Source organism: the organism of the source record quoted next, unplaced genomic scaffold (genome assembly GCF_019419815.1).
Source record: "Pyrus x bretschneideri cultivar Hongxiangsu unplaced genomic scaffold, Pyrus_bretschneideri_v1 Contig4, whole genome shotgun sequence".
Classification (NCBI taxonomy): domain Eukaryota; kingdom Viridiplantae; phylum Streptophyta; class Magnoliopsida; order Rosales; family Rosaceae; genus Pyrus; species Pyrus x bretschneideri.
In genome coordinates, this window is record NW_025999723.1 from 4731833 (window position 1) to 4741497 (window position 9665).

Below are 9665 nucleotides of genomic sequence, written 5' to 3' on the forward strand. Positions count from 1 at the left end.
CTAATAAAATAACGCCTTCCGTCCCTGAAAGAAACCTTCGAGAACTATTTTGACAAAGATTATTTCCCACCGCGACTTCTGTTTTACCTTTTCCCCTAAGCCTCCTTTTCCAGAGCTCAGAAAAACTCAGGTAAAAACTTGAAAAACAATGGGCGATCAGATTGCTAGGGCGGAGGATTTCGAGAGGAAAGCAGAGAAGAAATTGAGCAGCTGGGGATTTTTCGGTTCCAAACATGAAGACGCCGCCGAACTCTACGACAAATCTGCCAATGCCTACAAGCTCGCCAAATCCTGTGAGTTTTCCTCTTTCTGCGTCTTTGATTGCCTTCCGATCGTTTGATTTCTTTGTCATTGGCTTTATTGGTGTGTTTGTTTCCCGAGAAAATTTGATTGGAGGGAAAATTGCAGACGAAAATAAGAATTGGGGGATCTCTTGTTGGAGGTTTTCACGTCTTTGGTATTTTGGGCGATTGAATTGATTCAATCGTGGGTTTTGATCACAATCAATGGCCTTGATCGATGAATGTGGATTTTCCCTTTTTATAGGGTCTTTTTTTTTTTTATATATATATTTTATTTTATTTATATGAAGTGGAAATCTTCGAATCCTTCGACCTGGTGAACAAAATATTAAATTTTGAACTTTAGGGTTTGCTTGATCTCATTTTGTTGGAAAGGATTAAACTTTGTTTGAATTGGAGGTCTTGAATTGAATGATATGAACAATGAATGGAATGGGCCTCAGATGAATAGGCTTATTGGTGTAAGCCGTGATGAATTTTTTTTGGAAATAATGTTTAAATATTTTGAATTTTGGTAGCTGCAACAACCAAATTCCAAACTTTCCCTATGTAAGAGAAGATAGATATAAATCTGCATATGGTGTTCAATTTACAACTAATTCTAACTTAGTATCAGATTTTCTTTCTGCAATTTTATGAAAAGGATGAAATTGGGATATGGATCCTTCCAACTGATGGCCATGGAAAACCGTACGGTCGCATGTATATGGTGTAATATCAATATGATGGAACTGATGCCTCGCTCTCTCACAATGACAACTCTCATATCGTATTTTTCCCGTGGTGGCTATTTGAAATACAAAATTTACAATATTTATGAGTTGCTTGAAACTAGATCTTGTCAATGATCACTTCAATTGCTTCTAATCTTTACAAAATGGCGTTTCAGGGGACAAAGCTGGAGCAACATATGTCAAGTTGGCAAACTGTCATTTGAAGGTTAATGGTTTTGATGATTCGACTATGCAATTTCTTTCATTTTTAATGTTTTTAATAAAACCTGATAGCAATGCTTTTCCGTTATAGAGCGAAAGCAAACATGAAGCCGCCACAGCTTATGTTGATGCTGCACATTGCTACAAGAAAACAAATGTTAATGGTATGTATATGTTTATGTTACATCTTACGTATATGCTTCCTCACTGCCCACAAAGTCCTGGAAGGGGAAATAATCATCTGGGAAATGAAGAGAATGAGCCATACTGTTTGCTTCGTCTTTCAGATCTGCAAAAGATATGGATAACATACACAAAGCTTCAGTCTGGAGTCTCATTCTTGATAAATCACATAGAGTAAAGTTTTTTACGTTAGCAATACAGAATTTGTTATATAGTGTACCATAAGTAGCAGATATTTTGGTAGAAATATCTACGTTTGGCAAAAAAAACCCCAGTGTTCTTAGCTGGTTCATGACCTTTGAAACAGTTTAGATCAAACTAAGCAACATGGGTACAACAGGTGGTAGTGTTAGTAATTTTACCTTGGTTTATCTTATTGTAATATGGTTGTAGTACTTTTGTGGCATGAAATTTAATTTTCTATTTTTGGTCTTGTTATGGTCTAAAACCATTCTACTTGCATTTCATCCCCAGTTATATCCTTCTTGTTCTATTGTGTTCGTGTCTGATTAGGATAATCTTAATTGTATTTTGTAACATAATTCTGGTCTTCTACAGAGGCCATTTCTTGCTTAGAGCAGGCGGTAAATATGCTATGTGATATTGGAAGGCTTAATATGGCTGCAAGATACTATAAGGTATTGTTTTCCACAGTTATATAAGAATCAATCTTTTGTTTCAAGATGATATTTTAAATCTCTTCTTGCAATTGTGTGCTATAATTTGGTGTCCCATTTGTAAGTTCTCAATATGCAATTCCCTTATTCTACCATTGTTTGTAATAGTATGCAGGTAAGAGAAACAGTATAGACATGTACATTGTATATTTGTAAGTTCTCCCATAACCAAAGAGGATTAGTTAAATTAGAAGTTAGAAGATCAAAGAAGCTGTCAAAGACTAACTTGGGATCAGTTACGAAAGGAGATAGAATATGTAATAGTAAATAATGGAAGATCAGAATTCATGTCTAACCCCATATAGAGGGAGAAGGGAAGGGGTGATGACAAAAAATATTTCAAGTGTTCATCTTTTGTACTCTTGGCATTGATGCTCTTCATGCTGAATGCGTCAGTAGTATATGATGCTATGGAAACCATAGGAATCATTACTTGATACATATTTTCCATGCAGGAAATTGCCGAACTATATGAGTCTGAACAAAATATTGAGAAGGCTATTGAGTTCTTTGAAAGGGCAGCTGATTTCTTCCAAAACGAAGAAGTAACAACGTCGGCCAACCAGTGCAAGCAGAAAGTTGCTCAGTTTGCTGCTCAGATTGAACAGTAAGTCTTTCCCTACCATTTAATAGCAAAAACATTTTGTGTATTCTTGCCATTTTCCAGCATTACTTGGGATTTTATTTTATTTTATTAAAACCTTGTCTAGTTTAATATGATACTCATACTTTTGATAACATCTTGTGTTACATTCTTTGCTATTACAGCTTTATTTATTTATCTATTTTAATTAGAACCTTCTAGTTTATAACTAGTAATCACTCTTTCACTTTTTTTGCTTATCTAGAAGACCTCTTTATAGCTTCTCATTGTTGCAAATGCTGGTAAATAACCAACAAATATGTTATATTCTGCAGGTACCCCAAGTCTATTGAAATTTATGAAGAAATTGCACGGCACTCACTCAACAACAACTTGCTTAAGTATGGAGTTAAGGGGCATCTTCTTAATGCTGGAATATGCCAACTTTGCAAAGGAGATGTAGTTGCAATCACCAATGCATTAGAGCGATATCAGGTCTGAGTTTGGCTCTTGTTTGGGATTTTGGTATTGTACTACCTTATCAGTTGGAAAATTACATACTTTTTTGTACTTTTGCAGGATTTAGATCCTACTTTTTCAGGAACAAGGGAGTACAGGTTCTTAGCGGTGAGTTATTTTGGAAGTATTTTCAGTTTAGTGATGTTTAGTTGTTTCATGGTTGACTGATTAAAAAAATGAAAACAGCACGTAACAATGTAGTAATTTTGAGAAAGTCATCATTGTGTTTTATGCAGGATATTGCCGCTGCAGTTGATGAGGAAGACATTGCAAAGTTCACTGACGTGGTCAAGGAATTTGATAGTATGACCCCACTGGTATGTCTCTTTCGTTCGATGTTATGCATCCAAGTTCAATAAACACCTATTTCGTTTGTGTTTTCTTTCCCATCTGCATATCTCTTCAAATTTGATATTTTGATGTTCGGTGTTGAATTTGCCGTGTAGGATGCATGGAAGACAACCTTACTGCTGAGAGTGAAGGAAAAGCTGAAGTCCAAGGAACTTGAGGAGGACGATCTTACCTAAGGTGAAAAATAATGAAATGATGTTTGTTTGGTTTGTCCATTTGTTTGTGAAGATTGTGTTTTGTTTATCGTGCGTACATCATTCCTTTACACTTCATTGAGAATGTGTTGGAACTGAATTGTAGTTGATTTGGGATTTAATCCGTGCGTTTTCGACTTTAATCGATCTTTGTGAGTCCGTGGGATTGTATGTATATTCAAACCACTGTATGAATTGGCCTTGCTTCTAAAATGTATGGGGTTCTATTCTGCCCTTATCTTAACTTCAGCCCTTCTGTCAACCTGTCCAGTTTACGAGCGTTGGTTGGTTTAACTTTATTAGATTATTACTAATTTCTTGCATGCTCACGGTTCGATCACAAAATGTGGGATTGCAGAAGAACCCAAAACCTGGAGAGATACTCTTGTCAATAATTTACCACACAAAATGTGGGATTGGACGATTAGTGCGTTTTTTGAATATGCGACAAGTATTTATTGCAGGGTTGACTACCCTCATACTATTTTGGTTGCAGGAGAGAATCTTTTTACAACCTTGTGTGAATCGCATATCAATGCCATTCATGTGCTGCAAAGTTTTATGAGAATTGATAGTCATACCCCAATTTCTTTATACACGTCATTCTCTATTTCTGGTCATTGGATTGAATGAAGTCATATGAAAACAACAAACATGGTTAAACAGGGGTGCAGAATGAGTCTTTCTCGTCTATTGAGTACGCATTGCTTGCAACAACTTATTTTCTATTTGCCCTTGCACGCGAGCTTTTCCTCGCATATGATTTGACTACAAAATCTTATTCTTTCCTGACAAAAAGTGAAATTCTAAACCATTTTTATATATGAATTAGTCTAAACAGTTGAACTAATTTACGTCATTTTCAGCGATGGATGATTTCCACCCTTCCACAAGTTTCGGAAACGGATCATCGACCACATCTGTCCTTTACCAAAAAACAATATTTGGTTTTTTAGTCAAAATAATTTTTAAGATTGTCATAACTTCTCAATTTAATCTCTGAGACTTAAAATCAATCATTTTGGTTATTTTATGAATTTTTTTTGTTAAATTGAAGAAATCACCGGTTCATGTGGAATGGTTGATTTGGCAAAAAATACCCTTAATTTAATTGAGATTTTTCATGAAAAAATCAGAATGATTGACGGTAAATAATTTCATAAATAACTTTTATTGCTTTTAAATCTCAAAGAAGTGATGAGTTGTATTAATCTCAAATAACATTTTTAGCAAAAAAAACCCAACAATATTCCTAATTGATAGGTCCACAATATCGTGATATGTCCGCATCCGGAGGTGGGGCGAATACACAATGCAAATACAACATTGTCTTTAATTAATTAATTAATTTAATTGCACTACTTGCCTCCGCACAGTAATGCTTTTCAAAGCTCTCAGTTTTAACCTCCATGTAGCGTAACCTCTCAAGTTTCATCAAACGACGCAGATTTTGGCTAGCCAGTCACGCACCCGACGTCGTTTTGGCAGATTATCTCCCCGAGTTGGCCTCCGCCCCCGCTTTCCCCAATTCGACCCCTTTGTAACTTGTCAAATCTTTGGCAGTTTGTAGTTTTTGGAAACTTCAATGGAGGGTCTTTGATTCTTCACAAAAGGAGAAGTCATCAGGGAAAAAAAAATAAAAATCCCTTTAAAAAGTTACAGTCATGGCTTCTTCTGGTTTCTCCGCCATTTTTAGGTATGTCTTGAGCTCTGACTTTTAACTGTACATTTTCCGTCTTATTTCTCCATGCATAAAGTTGGTTTGATTGGTTTTCTGGGCATCGATAATTCTTTATAATGAAAATGTGTTGAATTGTTCATGTGATCACTGTTTTGATGAAAAATTGGGTTTTTTTTTTTTAAATCAGTTTCTGGGTTTTTGTAAGTATGATGATTCATTTTTCCTTGCAAAATCATGGGTATTGATTAATATATTGATGCTTAGCTAATAGCTAATGAGGGTTTACTGTGGCAGCCTCTTGTTCTTTGAATGTCATGAGGTTTTGATCATATTTTGTGTTTTTATGAATTGGGTTTAATTCTGTATGTGGAATTTCAGTCTTGGTTAGTGGTTTTGGTTCTTTTAAGTTGCTTCCTGGGATTGAAAGTCTTCTGTTTCAATGTGTGATTTTGTACTTGTAGATTCCTTGATTCTCTTCTTTCCGAGAATGCCTTTTAGTTGTGTATACTAGAAATCACATGCAATGAATTGCTTGGTGTTCAACTTTTAACCTCAGTGGAAATGTTGAAGAAAGAGTGCACATTGCGACATTGATGTCACAAGTCTGACATCGATTGGAAGAAAATTGTTCTTTGATTTGAGAATGGTTTCGACTCAAAATGGAAACCACAAGGAGGAAATTGAAGAATCGAATGGTAGTGAAGTGAAGGGTCAAATCCCCCTTGACGTTTCAGCATCCCCAAAGACTTTTTTAGTCAATGAGAAGTCTCCGAAAAGGTTCCCTCCTGATGCTCCTCCTAATAGAGTTAGGTTCCTCAATTTGGTTCTGCATCTGCCAGGTTCAAGCGGTTGGCTGAGGAGAGAGATGAAATGTCACGATCTGTGGCTTCAAGCGGTCATGGCTTCAAAGAACGAATCAATGGGGTTTTTTCTAAGAAAATTGATTGGGTTTCACTCCTGAAAATGGGCAAAGTATGGATTAGAAATCCAATGAACATGGCTCTTTTTGCATGGATTGTCTGTGTTGCTATTTCAGGTGCAGTTTTGTTTCTTGTCATGACTGGAATGTTGAACAAGGCAATACCCAAGAAGTCCCAGAGAGATACATGGTTCGAAGTCAATAATCAAATTCTCAATGCACTTTTTACGCTTATGTGTTTGTACAACCATCCGAAGCGGTTCCACCACCTTGTACTTCTGTGTAGATGGAAACCAGAAGACATTTCCAGACTTCGAAAGATTTACTGTAAAAATGGGACTTATAAGCCACATGAATGGGCCCACATGATGGTTGTTGTTGCCCTGCTTCATCTGAATTGCTTCGCTCAGTATGCACTTTGTGGTTTAAACCTGGGTTACAGAAGAGCTGAACGGCCACCCATAGGAGTTGCAGTATGTATATCTTTTGCTATTGGTGCACCTGCATTTGCTGGTATATACAACATTGTCAGCCCCCTTGGGAAGGATTATGACTCGGATGTGGATGAGGAAGCACAGGTTCAGATCGGAACTGGTGAAGGAGCAGAAACATTAAGGTTAAAATCATTCGAGAGAAGATATTCTTTTGCATTTAGGACTGAACAACGAGTCGTTGAGAATAGACCGCAATGGAGCGGAGGAGTACTTGACATTTGGGATGATATTTCTATTGCATATGTTTCGCTCTTTTGTAGTTTTTGTGTATTTGGGTGGAATATGGAGAGGCTTGGATTCGGGAACATATATGTTCATATTATGACATTTGTTCTGTTTTGCATGGCTCCGTTCTGGATTTTTAACTTGGCTGCTGTTAATATCGACAATGAAACTGTTCGGGAGGCTCTTGGAGTTACTGGCCTTGTTCTATGTCTATTTGGTTTGCTCTATGGTGGCTTTTGGAGGATCCAAATGAGAAAGAGATTCAATTTGCCTTCTTATAACTTCTGTTTTGGTGAACCAGCACTCTCTGATTGCACGTTGTGGCTTTGCTGTTGTTGGTGCTCTCTTGCTCAGGAAGTGAGGACCGGGAATTCCTATGACGTCGTGGAAGAAAAGTTCTATAGAAAACAACCAGAAAGTGGATACCCTTTACCAATTTCACCTTTGCCTCGTGAAGATGGATCGGTTGGGTTTAGATCTGGCCCGAATTCTCCTCTTGGGAACTACTTAAGCCCAACCAAGAATGGCATAGGTGGTTCTACGAGTCAAAGCAGACTTCCAGGGGGATTTCATAGTCCAGTGAAAGAAGAGTCCCATGTAAGAGGTAAGGATGAAACTATGACCCCACCTGCACCTTCAATGATACAAAGGGAAGAAACATAGCCCCAAAAGAGGATAACGTTATGATTTGTATATGAATTTCTGTAGTATAATTTTGAAACAAGTTTTGTTTCTGTGTTCGAATGCATCATTGTTTTTCGTTCTTCAGTTTCTTTTTCACCATTAGCTGTGTTGTGATCATTGATAGTTTAATAGCACTTAGGAATTCAGCAAAAAGAAATTATCTACTCTATTATTTCTACTGAGCAATATTTCTTTGCTGAGCAATATAGTTGCCTGTTTCTCTGTTTTTATTATTTTATCTGACTAAGAATTCATAAGTTGCCTATGTTTGAATGAGTAATTCTCTTTTGATTCTATGGAGATATAAACATCTGATTCAAACTCCTGTCAAGTTAGCTGTGTTTGTCGTCGAGTTTCTGAAAATGGTTGGGCTGCTTAGAGGTTTTGATGACTTTTACATGGTTTTGTACAAGCCTCATCGACTTGAGAGCTCATCTTCTTTTTCCATTTCCATAACTGATGCTTGCTTTTTAGCTCTTGAAGTATTGACTTCAGGTGGTTCCACCTGTGGGGGCTTGGGTTAGCAATGAAATAGAGGAATAGTAGCTTGAGTAATTTCAAGAAGTAATCTTAGTGGTTAAGACTGGTTAACATTTATATGTGAACGAGATATAGCTTCTGCTCTTATGATCCAATCGTGCAATTTATAGAGGATGTTCGTCATGGAATAGATCAAATTGTATAAGTTTGGTAGTGAAGGCAAATATAGGTGCTGAGAGAAGATGGTACTGATTCATCAGTACATGCTAAGCTCACCACAAACAGGAGTGAGAGGAATACTCGTAGCTGTTGGACTTACTGTGAGTTGTTTTCCTTTAGGTTTGAAAAGAGATATAGTCGAGTGGTAAATTTCATCCCAATGTTGGAAGATGTCCCAATTTCGAACCCAAACCCCTTTAAGCACAAGAAAGAAAAAAAAAAATTGAAAAGAGATAATAATAAGGAAAGGCGGGTGTAGAAAGGGTAAAACGGTAAAGATAGAAGACTTTGAGATAGAGGTATAGTAGAACAGCTCTGCGGGTGCAAATACAAGCTTTGTGAGCCTGCATGATGATCCGCCCAGCTGTCTGCCAGATTTCTGCTTTTAGAGAACAGGATAGGCCAAATGCATCTTCATCCTTAAAAAAATGCGCCATAATTCAGTCTATTTAATCCAGTCAGTGAACAGTGATAGGCAAATGCATCTCCACCGCTAAAAAAAAATAGCCTAGTCAATTTTATTAAAATATTATTATTTTTATTATAAAACAATAAAAAATATTTTTAATTTCTGACTTTATAAAAAAATATTAATAATATCTGACAGTTTATTTATTTATTTATATTTTTTGGTGCAAAAATATGGACCGTTGGTCTCGAAATTGAACCGTCGTCATTGTGCCACGTCAGTAGCCATTAATTTTAAATTTCAAAAATTTTTTTTACCGTTGGAAATCCAACGGATATAGATGAGCCACGTGTCCCCATGCCAAAAACCCCATATTGCGCCTGCACAATGGGCCCCACCTCTGCGACGTTGTCGGCCACTCGTGGCCAACACGTGGGCCTAGCGCAAAAAAAAAATTCAATGGCCTTTGACGTCAGGCTTGCGTCACCTGACGTTAGATGGGCCGTCCCATAGCTCAGCACATTTTGGACTGGCCTAGAGACTAACTTGGGTTGTCAACTGGCTTATTGGAGTGGGCTAGAGTGAATCGGCTGGGTGCCAGGCCAAAAGGGTGATGGGAGTCGGCCCAAGCCCTCCCGCTGGACTGGCTCTTAAGGCCTCATTTGTTGTCTCTTAAAATTTAAGGTATATCGAAAGTAAAGGTGAATGATTGGAAATGATTGGTTTGTTTGATAAGTAATTCATCTTCTACCTTCAAGTTGGACACAATTTTTTCATTTCTCCATTGAGATAGTGGGTTATTCATTCCAA

General features: G+C 37.1%; 2 protein-coding genes across 2 annotated transcripts; both read left to right on the forward strand.

Annotated features, from left to right (window-relative positions):
- Window positions 1-2: 2 nt before the first annotated feature.
- On the forward strand, window positions 3-3993 carry LOC103958670 (alpha-soluble NSF attachment protein 2). Its single transcript, XM_009370966.2, has 9 exons — window positions 3-293; window positions 1192-1241; window positions 1329-1401; window positions 1979-2058; window positions 2553-2704; window positions 3016-3175; window positions 3260-3307; window positions 3436-3516; window positions 3646-3993. Exons 1-9 carry the CDS (start codon window positions 149-151, stop codon window positions 3724-3726), a joined length of 870 nt encoding a protein of 289 aa, XP_009369241.2. The 5' UTR covers window positions 3-148; the 3' UTR covers window positions 3727-3993.
- A 1112-nt stretch (window positions 3994-5105) lies between these two features.
- LOC103958669 lies at window positions 5106-7980 on the forward strand. The gene is given in 3 exon segments (XM_048565593.1): window positions 5106-5440; window positions 5887-6237; window positions 6240-7980. Coding segments are annotated over 2 exon segments (1656 nt in total). The 5' UTR covers window positions 5106-5440; window positions 5887-6068; the 3' UTR covers window positions 7727-7980.
- The last annotated feature ends 1685 nt before the right edge of the window (window positions 7981-9665 follow it).

What these genes read in the sequence shown, in the direction of transcription:
- LOC103958670 (XM_009370966.2), top strand. Translation starts at nt 149, where the DNA reads ATGGGCGATCAGATTGCTAGGGCGGAGGATTTCGAGAGGAAAGCAGAG. An exon ending in CTACAAGCTCGCCAAATCCT is followed by an intron (nt 294 to 1,191) that starts GTGAGTTTTCCT and finishes ATGGCGTTTCAG; the next exon opens with GGGACAAAGCTGGAGCAACA. An exon ending in ATGCATTAGAGCGATATCAG is followed by an intron (nt 3,176 to 3,259) that starts GTCTGAGTTTGG and finishes GTACTTTTGCAG; the next exon opens with GATTTAGATCCTACTTTTTC.